The sequence below is a fragment of the Convolutriloba macropyga genome, chromosome 10, assembly GCF_964194025.1.
Source record: "Convolutriloba macropyga chromosome 10, txConMacr16.3, whole genome shotgun sequence".
Classification (NCBI taxonomy): Eukaryota; Metazoa; Xenacoelomorpha; order Acoela; family Convolutidae; genus Convolutriloba; species Convolutriloba macropyga.
This window is the reverse complement of record NC_134477.1, coordinates 31,076,134-31,091,535: the sequence shown is the minus strand read 5'-3', so window position 1 is coordinate 31,091,535 and position 15,402 is coordinate 31,076,134. Positions and strand designations below refer to the sequence as shown.

General features: G+C 34.3%; 1 protein-coding gene across 1 annotated transcript in view; it reads right to left on the bottom strand.

The window, feature by feature from the left end:
- The window catches only part of LOC142348439 (kallikrein 1-related peptidase-like b4), a 60,839-nt gene that overhangs the window by 33,117 nt on the left and 12,320 nt on the right, over positions 1–15,402 (bottom strand). The window contains exon 2 of the mRNA XM_075399797.1: positions 14,353–14,455. Coding sequence (XP_075255912.1) covers positions 14,353–14,455 — 103 coding nt within the window. The remainder of the gene's footprint in view (positions 1–14,352; positions 14,456–15,402) is intronic.

Below are 15,402 nucleotides of genomic sequence, written 5' to 3'. Positions count from 1 at the left end.
GCGTCGATAGCCTATTATTAGGTTTGACCTGATGATGAGACACACATTTGCACAACCAACACATCTCAAAGACATTTAAAGATGTGAACCTTACCTCCAGTAGACAAAGTACTCAATTTAACTTTTCTGCCTTGAAAAAAATGTAAATGCCAAAACTCACAGAAATCATGTTTAATGTGATCACATTATTTGTTGTGCGGTTCTATGGAACCTTGAATCAGCAGCTCGATAATAAAGTTTTTGTCAGGCAAATGTCGAACAAAAATTGAAAAAAATTGTGATATATTAGTAAAATTAATCTTGTTAAATACTTAAATTGTGGCGCTAATCATTATATTCATTTGAGTTTTATTTTAGATAATTTTGTCTTTAGTATTTTGATTATAATATCTTTCCTGAGTTGCAGATCCTTTTTTTCATTCTTCCTAATTTGTTGATATTATTCAGTGTCTGTTCAAGTAGCTGATTTCCTGATCTTTGGCCCGACATTAGTTTTAATCTTTTTTGTTCATAATTTAGTGCAAGATCAAATGGCTTATCAGATTTTGCTTGTCATTGTAAATTCATTCTCAAAAATTTGTTCAGGAATTTTTTAAAGTACGCTTTTTTCAAGCAAACCAGACAAATCGACGTCACACTCAATATCAAGTCTTTCGCTAAACAAACGAAAATAACTATACATACTATTAGATTTGAGGGGCGAAAACCAACTTAAAATTCTCTCAAAACTAAATAATTCTAACCAACAGAATTATAACCGACTTTGCACCGCGAAATCACCCAAATTCAGGCATAACTCAAAAATTGATTCCGCTGAGCCAAACATAATTAAAAATAGGTTGTTAATCTGTGCGACATAACGCAGTTAACAGTCCGAAAATCTTGAAAACCCCTTTGTCAATTAACCCACTTGGGAGCGAGCAACATCAGAACCACCCATCCTATGGGGGAAATGGCAAGAAAGTAAAGCTAGCAATCTTGTCACGTAAAAATATCAGTTCGGACATATCTCGAAACAAAACATTTAGGAGTCAAACTTCCACATGAATCAAAATACGAGGCACCTATCGACGCTGCAACAAAAGAGGGTAAAGACCAGCTGAAAACCGCAATTTTTGAAATCGAGAGGAAATTTTAACACGAGACATATTTGTATTTGTAAGTCAGTTGACGAGATTCAACATGAAATGTCATATGATACAGTTGAACTAGAAAGCATTAAGCATTGCAGTAAACATCGAATTGGGACATCACACTAACTAAGATTTTCATCAAATAAAAGAAATGGCATAAACCCACTTCAGCAATTTACTCGATTTTCTGGCGCAAATACACCGCAACAAAGAAACAGAAGGACTCCCAATATTGAATTCAATGATTAATGCAGAAATAATTGAAACAAATGGACGCAAATCACAAACAGGCTTGCATCGCTATGGTTAAGAAAAGTAACCACTGTGGTCTACTCAATCACACTGCAAATGTATGTCGATAAAAGCAAAATGCCAAAAAAACACATCTTAAGGTAATCAAGCAAATAAACAGACCGAAAATCAAAAAGATACAGACAGTTCAGAGGAACAAAACGTAAATTTCATTAATTAAAATGAACAGTACCACTCACAATATGACTCCTCTGAAAATATTTACTTTGCATTGATCAACAATAGTGAACCAAACTAAATCGCCCCGCAATTCTTGAATATTAAAATTGACAACACAGAAAGTAAATTGCTCCTTGATTCCAGTGGATGAACCATAAATAATCTTACACTCGCAAAACACATTTTGTATAATTTTGAACACGCAAAATGGTCAGAGAAAAACCATTAGAATTAAAATCTATTTCAAATGGCATGTCTAAACCTTGGGAACATTAAAAACGCCAAATCAATATAACGATTTGAAAATTCAACGTGCAAAAATTACTATATTAGCTGCTTGATTTATACCAATAGTTGGATGCAATTTATTAGCATCGTGGATTAAATTAGAAACATCGTTCACTAATGTTTCAATAAATTTTCGAGTCGAATAATTTCTCGTATAATTAAATAGAACCCGCAAATCAAAAGGCCAAACTTTAAAATCAGAATTTCAAAAAAGTTATCAAGTTACACAACAAAAAGGACAAGGAGATCCAATTTATTGGACTTGATGATGGGGACACACATTTGCGCAACCAACACATATCAAAGACGATTAATGAAGTAAAACTTTCCTCCAGTTGATGTAGAACTCAATTTAGTTTTTCAGCCTTGAAAGTAAAGGGCTGAAACCAACACCAAAACAACCAACACATCTGAACAACCAACACATTTGCACAACGAACACATTTCTAAGACAATTAATTTAAGAACATATCCCCCAGTAGATGGAGGACTCCAGTAGAGAATTTAGTTTTTCAGCCTGAAAATAAAGGCAAATGTCATAACTACAGAAATCATTTTGAAAGTGATCACATTATTTGATGTGCGGTTCCATGGAAATTGAGTCAACAACTCGATGAAAAAATATTCGTCAGGCAAAAATCGAACAAAAATTGAAAAATAATGTGGAACAATAGTGAATTCCATCTCGTTAAATCCTTGATTTGTGGCGCTAGTCATTAAACTCGTTTGAGTATTAGTTTAGATCATTTTGTCTTTGATATTTTAATTAAAATATCTTTCCCGAAATGGAGATCCTTTTTTTCATTCTTTCTAGTTTGTTGATATTATTCAGTGATTGTTCAATTAGCCGAATTCCTGATCTTTGCACCGATTTTAGTTTTAATCTTCTTTGTTTTTATTTTAATGCATGATCAAATTGCTGATCAGATTATGTTCGTCATTGTTTTCTCATTCTCAAAAAATTGTTCATTGAGTTTTTAAATCAGACTTTTCACAAGAAAATCAGACAATTGGGCGTCATGCTCAATAGTTAGTCTTTCAGTGAGCAAATCACTATAACCAAATATACTGTTAGAATCGTAGAGCGAATACCGACTTAAAATTGCCTCAACACTAAATAATTTTAACCAACAGAATTATGACCAATTTTGCACCGGGAAAAAAACCCAAATTCAAGCTTAACTCAACAATGGATTTCACTGAGCCAAACACAGTTAAAAATGGACTGTGCGACATAGCGCAGTTAACAACTCGAGAATCCCATAACACCACTTTGTCAATCGAACCACCTTGGGAACGGGCAACTACATAACGACGCATCCTATTGGCTTCAAATTATCACTTCAGACAGAACCAGATTTCTCGGGGGTCAAACTTCCAGCTGAACCGAAATACGAGGCGCCGTTCGAGGATGCAACGGAACAAACAGAAAGAGACAGGTGAATATGGAAAATGCTGCTCAAATTACAATGGGCACTCAAATGGTAAAAAACATACATCGGAAAACATTTATAGGGAACGCCCATGGGCTTTGTGCGATCAAAAAAGCGTATCTATGCATAGGGACAGAGGGACCTAGAATACTAACACAGAAATTTCCTCATGATGTCATCTATCATCTGCCAACGCTCAAACTTTGGGAAAATCTAGAAATATCTTTTCGACTCCGTAACATCACTTTTGATCGACATGTTTTCTTCTCTAGAAAACAGAAAAAAGTAAAACTTTTGAACAGTTCCACAGCACGCGGTAAAAACTAGCAGAAAACTGCAACTTTGAAAATTATGAGGAATACAAAACACGAGACATTTTTGTTAGAAATATGGCAGTTGACGACTTTAAATGTGAATTGTTACATCATGAAGTTGAACCAGAGAGAGCACCAAGCAATGCAGTAAACATGGAACCAAAAATTAAACATGGAAACGCCAAACTAACAAAGAGTTTCATCGAATAAAACAAATGGCAGAAATGCAATTCATCAATTTATGCGATTTTTTCGGCGCAAATACAAGACCACAATAAAGAAACAGAAACACTTCCAATCATGAGTTCAAAAATCAATGATGAAAATGTGTAAGCAATGTGACGCATATCACCAACAGGTTTGTTTCGCTATGGCCAGGAAGTGAAATAATTGTGATCTACTAACCACTTCGCAAAGTCAGGTCGATAAAAGCAAAATACCAACAAAAACAGATCACAAGGTAATCGAGCAAACAAACAGAGTGAAAATCAGACAATATAAAGGAACAAAACGTAAACCTGTTCATTAAAATGAACAGTACGACTCATACTATGACTCCTTTGATAAAAATTACGTTGCAATGATCGAGAAATATGAACCGGATTAAACCGCCCCGCAAAACATGACCATTACAATTGGCAGCATTGAAATTAAATTGCTAATTGATTCCAGTGGATGTACCAAAATAAGTCTTACACTCGCAAAACACAATATGTATAAATTTGAACACGCTAAAAGGTCAACCCGCTAAATGTAAAACATTGAAAACATGAAAAACATCAAATGGCTAAATCAAACGTTTTTGCAAACACTATCAAACGCGCCGCAGGAGACCGCTTATTTTACAAAAATTGATTTGCAATAAATTTTAGCCAACTTGTTTCACACGCTTATACGGCATGCCTTTGCAATTTCGACTTAGATAGATAAAGTTTGACAGGCACATTCTGTTCCCAAACAAGTTCTCTATCTTAACGGTTATGCCTACTGAATTTCAATCTATTAATTGCTTTTTGATTGGATCCATTACAATTTTTTCTTTTCGTGACGACATTGTAATAGTCAGCAGATCGAAAAATGAAGATCATGCACACCTTGTAAAAGACGGTCTCAAAAAAGTAGAAGATGAGAACTACGAATTAATCGAGCCAAATGACATTTTGCAACAACCCAAATAAAATGGCTTGGTAACAAATTTACTCAATCCCGAATAACATGTTTAGCAAATTAAACAGATGCAATACAACTCCTTAGTGCACCAACAAATCTAAAGAGTTAATATCATTCATGGACTCTGTTCATCATCTCGGAAAACTTATCGCAAGTTTTTCGCAGTTTGTCATCTTATACGACAATTACTAAAAAAACACTAAATTTATTTTGGTAGACGAACATGAAAAAATTTTATTTCAAATTGAATTACAAATAGATGAAAAAAACACTTCAACACAATTTTTGAAAAAGTATAAAAGGTGACACTCCAAGGAAAGATCTCAGAGCTGCTCTTGAACAAAGTACTTCAGAAGGCTGGCAAAACGTAGCATTCGCCTCGCACTTTCCTAATAGAGAAGAAAAAAAATATAATGTTAATGAACTGGAACATTTTGGTGTAGTTTGGTCAACCGAGTTTTTCAAATATTACCTATTCAAAAAATTGCTCAATTTCATTAATGGCCACAGAGATCTAGTCCAAACAGTGCGTGCTAATAGAGCTGATAAACCATATAATAGTCGTCTCAAACGATGGGTTTAACAATTACTTCCGTTTGAAATCACAATTGACCATTGATCAAAATGGGTCTGGTTGATTACATCGCACGGGAACCGCACCAGCAGCTGCTAAAATATGTACGTATGACGAGCAATTCTTGGTTGCAAATTTAGACGAAATCAAACGCAGCGCAAAAAAATTCTGTTGATGAAAAAAATTATGCGGATTTCGTGGAGCGAATTGAGGCAAATAATATGAACGCAAATAGTTTGCATACCGATGACAAACTATTCGGATAAATCGTTGGGATAAAATACGAATATTCTGAAAGCTGTAGTAATGACGAAATGAAAAGCCAATTACATACCAATCATTCCAACTCAATACTTTTCGCCAACAAAAGAAACAATTCATATGTGCTCTTTGCCCAATCCTCTGCCTAAATTCAGTAGCTTTTTTCAGTCTCTAATTCCAAAAAAAGTGCAAACAAAATCCAACCAGTACGAATGATGACCAACTTAGATCTCAAAACTTTTTTCAACATCCATCAAGCAACACAAGCAAAGGTCATATTTTCCGACAAAACCGGATCGTCGAATGCTCCCCAACGCACCAGGACACCCTCCACAACGGAAACAGACACCACAAATGTAAAACTTTATCGGCAGACCATTTCAACCTGAAATGCCCTTTCATTTAACAAGCCCTTTCAAAAATCTTTTCTAGTGCGTTGATGGCTAGCCTTAAATCGAAGGACGCAGTTCTAAGATAAAAAAGTGATTGCATATTTACTGACAACGAAAAGAGATTGAAGCGAATTTTGCCTTATATCCGGGGAAATACCTCCACATAAAGAAAAGTTGAGTAAGCGTTCACGACAATAGTGCGGTCCCAATTTTGATAGGAGACGCATACATCGAGGACATTCAACCGATACACCCAGGAAGCTTGGGTATGACAGCTATGGCAATTCCTGCATGTTGGCCAAACCTGAACCGCGATCTACTCTAAAAAACGTAAAGCACAACCATTGCGTTAAAATTCGCAAAAAAAAATTTAATTCCTTCAACTGATTGGGCACCATCATTGTTATATAAAGTTCGTAATGAAGAAATTTAGATAGATTTTTGTTGGTCTTATGTACAATGAAAAAGACCAGGAAGTATACTTCTATGCAAAAACTGATCAATTTTCATATTTTCCCACCTCTGAATTTTCCGATAAAGCGAACGCATAAAATGTTTTAAAGTTCCTTCAAGAACCTATTATTACATGGCATACGACACGCAATTAGGCTAGACCAAGCTAAATGTCGAATCGGTCAGCAAATCTGATCAGTGTGTAATCGAAACAATATTAAGCTCTTTGAAGCTCCAATTCACAATCACAGAGCGATCGGACTAGTAGAAATGCTGATACAAAAACTAGAAGCCGCTGAACATGCATTAAAACCGCGGCGCAAAATCAATTTATTCTACAGGCTTCAATAAATTCGATAATTTAGCGGCTTCAAATTTGTCGTCAAAAGACAATCAATCTTTTAGCATTTGAGGCTCATTTTGGACATAACCCAAATACTCCTTTTAGTTTGGTAATCGCAAAACCTAGCCTAAATTGGTTAACAGATTTTGAATTATTTTTTAGATCTGGAAATTAACCGGGGGGATGGACTTATACCCGAAGATCGCATGGAGGATGGATCTTGAAGTGACATTGGACTTGAACAAAAGACGTCACAGCTAAATCCAAAAAGCAGTCAAGCTTAGAAACAACGGTCCAGCGCAAGGGTTCAGAGTACTTCAACATCCGTAAATATGATTATCCGATCCTGGAACAGAGGCATCATCAAATTTGAAATTAGCTAAAAATAACCCCTAAAGTAAACGAAGAGCCTGGATGGTCGGTGCGGCGTTCTAGCCCAGGGTTTTCAGTAGTCAAAACAGACGAACTTCCTTCGCTATAAAGGAGCCCTAGAAGAGAGAAGTAACGGCTCGCCACTCAGATTTGGCCATATTTGGCACTAAGGCTGAGCAAGAGGAGTTGGTATTGTTCGGACCGTAAATCAAAACCAGTTACGTAAAAAAAGACTGAAGAACTCATTCAGAAACATGCCCAGAACGCTATAAACAAAATGAAGGCGGGAAGAAGATTAAAAATCGACGCATAAATGATTATACGAGATGCCTATTCTCAATGCTTTCATTTGTTTCTCGCGCTTTGCGTGTAAGCATGCCAATCATGCCTAAAAAGATAGAGTCAATTGCACCGCAAACTGAAGAGAAACAAGAGATCACTACTTCCGCGGAGCAAGCAACAGCATCACCACCACAAAGATCAAGAAAACAGGCTGAAATTAGTACAAGTCAAAAAACATTGAGTAAATGACAACGCACATTGCCTACTATAACAGAGTCAGATGAATCCATGATTTCAACACAAACTTATCCCCCAACACTTACTTCAAAAAGAACTTCTTCTTGTCAAAAATGACGATAAATGATCAGTTAACAAGAAAAATCGAATAAAAACACAATCTACACAATCAAGAAAAACAGCTAGTCAAATTCCAGATGGTCCTAAAACTAACCTACAAATAGGAACCTGCCCAACTGATATCCCAAATCCACTACAATACCACGTTTGTCCACATTATGAAAAAACGTCCATGACAGTCAAGAGAACTGATTTTGCCTCAGACTTTGAATCAGACTTTGCCTCAGACTATGAATCTGATTAGTGTGCTTGCAAGACAAAAAACTTACTAGAAAAATTTTTTCATTAGTTTTGATAACCAGTAGATATTTTATTTAATTTCTGTTATAAACAAGTTGTAAAAATGTTAATTTTTTCATGGGAGGAAAGTGATACATTAGTAATTCTATTCTTGTTTAAACCTTAATTTATGGCGCTGATCATTAAGTTCACGTAAGTTTCATTTTAGTTCAATATGTTTTTCTTTTTTTGATGTTAATTTCATTTCATGATTCGGAGATCATTTATTTATTTGCTCATTCTTCTTAATTTTTATGATCTGATTCCCTTGCTATTCATGTGGACATTTTCCTGATACAACATTGGATCTCGCTGAGCGAAAACACAATTCAGTATAGATTGTACGACAAATTTAACGACGAAAACTAAGACTTCAGACAATTCTATATGGATATTTTTTGTAGTATTCAATTTCTCAGGGCGGAATTACAGCAGATCCAAATGAAGTCGGTTTTTTATATGTGCATCATTTTTCGCTATTAAATGTTATCATGATCACAATAATAAAACAGTTTTTTTTCATGAGATACGATTCCCGTTGTAGAAAAAACGCAAGCCTTTAATTTTGTTCTTGCTCATGAGGAATAAAATCCAAAGACAGCTTTATCGTGAATAACTCCTTGGGCTACTGTGTTGATGGCGTTGGCGTTTTAGCTGATGTATACACTAGGGTGGCAGATCCCTCCAGCAGGTGCTTCGAAATGACTATAGTTTGGCCCGGGCACCCACCAATTATGTATCAGAAAAAAAATTTCAGTGGTGTAGTTCCACGCAGTTGTACTAAACATGCACGGAATCTTATGATTCTGGACAAACCACTTGAGGCCTATCTCAATGAAAATGAATCCTCAATTCAATACATACCTTGGAAGCTCAACAAGAGCATGAATTTTGTCAGTATTATTAAGATTGCTAATTCAACAGGCCAAGTGTGTTAAAAAGAGTCCCATCTTAGTCTGAAGTCAAAATTTTGAAAAAATTCCAAGTAAGACTGGCTCTACAATAATGACCAAAAACATGTCACAAAATGCTCATGCTTAAAGTTGGGTAACAGTATTCCCGATGGAAAAATGTTTCGACAAGAGTTAAATTGAACTTAATATAGTATCTGAAAACGGCCTTGAATCTGTTAGAAGTGAATCTCAAATGTGATGTAAATCACTGGGAGTTTAGAAGTGCAATCACCTGTAACAATTAACTAATAGGCAACGATATTTTGGAGAAGTCCACTGAGAGATATTTTTAGGATTGATGAACAACTATGGCAGATCATAACCTAAGAGAATATATACCAGTTAGAGCAAAGGTAAACAGAAAACACGAAAATGGAATTCTAGCAAATTTTATTGTCTTGATTTGCCTTCAAGATGTTTCGTTTTCAACTCTTAAACCCATCTCTGACTGTTCTAGCGAGTGACCTCTAATAAAAAAACCCACGAAGGTTATGTGATTTTGGAGTTTGGAAGTTTTAGAAATTCAGTTATGGAAAATCCGTGAACGAGAAAACAATTTTCTGATTGATTCTTTTAAAATGACAGTAAGTTTTGAGGGCAAATTTATATTTGATTTTTTGTACCAACACCACTTTATTTGGAGGAGGAATTATATACTTAAATAGATTTCTTTGTTCAATCAATTTTCGCCGATCGATACATTCATCTTAGAGAGTTTTGAGTGGTATCTTTATAAAGGCCGTCCAGCGTAGAGTACAGTATTTAAAATATTTTCTTTAATATGGTTGTTTCGGGGGAGATATCGAGGTTAAAACATTTGTGAATAATAGACCGATTTCCGTTCTTTTTGTTCACATTTTCCGAAATTTTAGCCCAAATTTTCGTTAATTTTGCTGGAATTTGTTAAAATTCTCAACAATTTTATTTGTGTTATTGATTTTACCTCTATGGACAAAGGAGGGTTACTGAGTGATTTGATCCAAGTTTTTTGCTAAATGTTTTCGAAATTCAGACTTTCTCGTCAAAACTGATGCCAAATATGCTTTTATACCCCAATTTCTTAGACCAGAAAACTGCTAACACAAGGTTTTAAAACTTCACAAGAGGACTACTTGTGTTTCAGTTTCTTATAAGAGTCACCTTGGAATGAACTTTTGCCCATTTTTCGCTAATTATCAATATGTTTCCAAAATGCAACATTTAATTTTGATAAATTGAAATATTTCATTTGCATAACTTTTTCTTGCCGAACAAATTGAACAATGAGGTGTCTAGCGAGACGCGCAACTTCATTAGGGCCCGCATTGTTCTCTCCGTGGACTCTTATAATCCAAAACTGTTCAGATTGTATTGAGACGCAAACTTTTTTTGGAATATTTTTTTGCAATTTTTTTATGTTAAAATTGAGAAATATAAATTGAAACAAAAAATCAATTGAACCAGGTCCAATTTGCAAAAAAAGCTCCAATGATTAAAAAATGTTAGCTTTTGAGTATGAGCTCATGGTTATTAGGGCTTAGACAAAGCTTTTTATAACTTGAAACAAATTCTTGTTTTCTGCTTGCGCTTTTTTTACAGTCTCATGACTTATTCTCTTTAATCAAAACAACCAATGCGCTTGTTCATTGGGTACAAACAAAACTTTACCGTGCATTCAATTGATTGCTGAAGGCTTAACATTGTATTTATTTGTCTTGAGAAAATATCAATGAACGATGCACGTTTTATTTCATACTACTGTCAAACTGTATTTTTGTCTAAGCTCAATTTTTTCCATGTGAATTAAAATTTAATTTTTGAAATGTTTTCAACTTTTGTTCATGAATGTTGGCTTTGGTAATACGAGTTTTCAAAAAAATTTTGTAATTTTTGAAATTTGCCTATTTTTGAGGTTCCATTTTCTTTTTTTAAACACATCATCATCCTACTGACAATTCCAATTGACGTCTAAAGACAGCGCTATGCAATTTTTCTTTTGTTTTGGTGATTACCTTATGGTTTTGATGGCTGAGACACAGTTCTCATGCAACACTTATTAAGTTCTCTAGTTTTAACCAGTGTTTGTTGTTGTTTTGTTGTTTTTGTTGTTCAGAAATTTCTAGATCATTAAAGATCTCAATGGCCTCATTTGAACTTATAAATGAACCAATTCAATAAAATCATTTTATGTTGGATGCTTTTAGTGATTTTCTGAAAAATTTTGGTTTTTTTTTTATTTCGACTTGATCTCACTTAGTTTCATTTTTTATCGATACTACAACCTTTTGCTGAAGGGCACTCTAATTTTCGTTGGTTCTTTTACTTAACGGATGTCAATAAGGCTGGTTTTGGAGGTATAATTGAACCAATTCAGTAAAAATTTATCAAAAAATAGTGGTTATAATGACTTTCACATAAATATTGATTTTCTTATTTCGACATGAGCTAACTTAGTTTCATTTTTGGCCAATACTAACAACCATTTGCTGAAGTAAACATTAATTTTTTTGTTGGTTGCATTTTTTAACTGATGTGTATAGGGCTTTTAAAATTTATGTTTATAAGATCTTCTTTGTTTTTAGTGTTCAAAGCTGCAAGTAATTTTGTCTCTTTCAGGTAGAACCCGCACAAAGATGACCAACTGGTGATGAAATGAGACCCTCGAAAAAAAATAAAATACCTTCATTTTATCATAGTTTTTGATTGTTTGTAAAACCTCGTAGTTTTAATGACTTCAACTCTGTGGTTTCGTAAATTAATTTGTTAAGTTTTGAACTCTGGCTGTGTTCTCAGTTAATTGTTGTCTTATGATTTAGTCTCACTAAAAACAAACCCAACTGTGTTCCAAAAAGTTTTTAGTCAATTTGTTTTTGTTTTTAATTAAAAAATTTTTGTTCTCGTGACTTTTAATAAATTTGTTTTATAAAAAATCAAATGATTTTTCAACTTTGTAACTTTAATTTTCTTTCCTCAAAGTAGCGTAGTCTCTGTAAAAACAGACGGTACCCCCTTTTCCTAACGAATCCAATGTCTTAAAATGCTTCTTTTCTAACTAATGTTTTCTTGACTTTGATACTACGTATTTTCATTTAAAAATGCGATTATGGATATCTGCGATATCTGAGTTTTTCAACTTGTTCATTGTTTCCTTGTCGAGACAACAAAATAATGAGGAGCTCTCTTTGGTGTTAAAAGACTGCATAATTGAGCTGATAATATTTTCTGTGATTCGATTATCGTTTTAACGGCTGCTGCACCGTTCTCTTGATAAATTGTTTTTTTCTTAAATAAAAATTTGCATATTTTTGTTGTTCTTTTTTTGTTTCGTATAAATTATATTATAATGAAACGTCTGAATTGCTTCCCTATGAGGTTTATATTAACCGAAATCAAGAAGTATAATTGAACTTTTTTTAATGATAGGTCGATACCTAATGGTTTTAATAGCATAGAAAATGGTTTTCTAGAAAAATGTAATTTTTTTTGAACTTTGTAGTTTCTGCAGCTATTTCTCTGAGTGTTACGAAGTCGCATTAGGAGAAGTTTCATGTCTCCTTTGTAGTGTAGAGGTCATTTTGTTTAGTTAGGTGTTTTGAAGTGCAATTTTGAGTTTGTTAATCCTTTTTCTTTAAAACATATACATGTCTTTTTGCGTCCAAATAATTTTGTTTTTTTTTTAATTTAACGATTGTCTTGTTTCGTAGTCTCGTCATTCGCAGACTTTGTTAAACCTCGAATGTGGCATTACTTTCGTTAAGTTGTTTTTTGAACAATATGTGACTCTTTGAGAGCTTTCTATCTCTTCCTCAGTTTGTCGAAAACTAAGTCAAAAATGCAGATGAGCTCTTCAGAACACTATGTGCCAACGCCTATTACCGAGCCTTCTTGTTTATTATAGTTTTGCTTAGACAATATTGTGTTTGTCATATAAACATACGAATCAGATACCAGATGTCCATTTATCTTACCCAAACGAAACATCCACTGACCTCTGATGATAGCGATCTCGATCTCACCACGCCCGGGTTGAAGTTTTTTTTGATTTCATACAAGGATCATATATGATTTCATACTCTCCATACTTGATTTATTAGTACGATCCTTGTATGAAACCAAAGAAATCATATATGATCCTTGTATGATTACCAAGAAATCGTATATGATCCTAGTACGAATACCAAGAATCATACATTTATTTTTTGAAAATTTTTAACCATGTTTGTTTTTTTTTTTGTTTTTTTTTCGGTAGGGCATCACCTATATAGTACCCCAGCATCACATTGTGATCTGCCAAAAGACCCTAACGTACAATATCAATTGCAAGTTGGACACAAACTAAAAGAGTAAGTCCCAAAAGATAACAAAATTTTTAACATACTCTGAAGCCAGTTTATACATATAAATGCTCATTTATAAAAAAAATTAATCAAGAAAAAAATTGCATATCACGTCAATTTCGTTTTCGGAATACATTTAAACCACAAAGTTATTCTTTTAGCGCACACAAAGAATCAAATGTGGATTGCAAATGCGATATAATAATTTAATAAGTCCTCTCACTACATTATACGGGGATTTGTGGCACCAGTCAATGTATTATGTGTCATATATGACCTTGTATGATATCCAAGAAATTTTTTCAACTTTAATGGAAAATCAAAATTATACAGTTTTTAGTCTTTGAATTTTTTTGAATGATCCTGTATGGTTTCTAGGAAATCATATATGGTCCTTCTTTGACTACCAAGAATTCATACAAATCACATATGACCTAGTATGATTATTAAGAATCATATATGACCTAGTACGAAATCAAAGAAATTTGTATGATTGTTGACCCGGGCATGTCTAATAGTAGCCATAATTAACAACGTTCCTCGGGACGGAACCCAACGTTTCCACATGCCAATAATTTTCATTTCAATTTCAATTGAATTTTCAGCTTACTGAACTCTTGTGACCCGTTTCACGGACCAGTACATAAAATATGTCGAAACTTGTAAACACGTCAAAAAGTAAACACAAAACGCTGAACTTTAACAACAACTGCTGGCATCGTTGCCCGATTTGATGCGCATTTGGGTGGCAATTGCCATCCGTCGATGGGACAGGGTATGTTAAGTTAAAAAAAATATGAGCAGTGTATATTGGTCGCGAAGAAATAAGAAATATCCTAAAAGCAGAAGAAAAAATATTGTTCGTTATAATTTCAGCGCAAAACGGCTAAAACTCCTACTCATTTTCGACGATTACTTTAATATCTTTTTCTTCTCAACTGGGGTTCAAATTTTTACTTACTCGGCATGAATGAATTTCCGAAGTACCACACGATTCTTGGCTCTGCCTCTAATCATTTGATTATTTGCTTTGAAGTTTGCGAATTGAATGTAGAAGAAGTTTTCTGAAAAGACACCAGCTCCAATTTCACAACTTTTAAACTTTTAGCCCAATTTTAGCGAAAGGTCAGCATACGTTTCTGCGTTGAACACTAATGCGCGCACTGTGCTGAAAAGGGGCAAACAAAGTATCGGAAAACATTAATCAGCATTATAAAGCAAATATTCCTGTGCAGAACCATATTATATAAATTCTTTACCTGGTTTTCAGCATATTTCACATATTTTAAGCCGTTTGTATTGCAAACAAAATTCACTTTGAAAACAGCATTCTCTTCTTACATTTATGAATACCCCACTCATAAAATTTTCATGTTTCAACAGTCTGAGAATCATCGGTTCGGTATGTTTGGTTTTAGTCAGACTAAAGCGACAAATGCCCCTAGTTCGTTCTCCGGTACTGTCAGTACGCTCAGTTTCCAAATGAAGGAAATTTCTCGTGTAATCGGTTTTAAATCATAAGAACTCAATGGAAAGTTTGGTGGCAAACAAAAGAGATGTCGGTAAGTATGTTTTAAAGCGTATGAAATTATCAATCGTTTCTGTCCTTAGATGCAAATTTTATGGCTGAGGTCGGTTTCGAACGTCCTAAATTCTTATCCGGTTTTGAACGCAAAAAAATACCAATTATATTGGTTTAAAAAATCCATGATCGTTGGTGCGATAAGTTTAAAACGTCGGAGTCGTCGTAATCGCTATTAAAACATAGCTTACTGATTGTAGTCTTGTTACAAACTTGGCTTTCGATAGTTTTCATGTATAACTTTTTGGAGATTCTGCTTCCTCAATTTTTCCTAGCTGTAGGCTTGAACCGGCATCAGAGGTGGAATACTATAATTTATGAGAATTGTTATTTCTGGCCAATCCCAGCCGTTTCGGTTGACGGATGTCATGCAGTTTGCCTATAGTTGTCCTGCTTTTAGATTTGCTGTCGGCTTATCGATTTAATTCA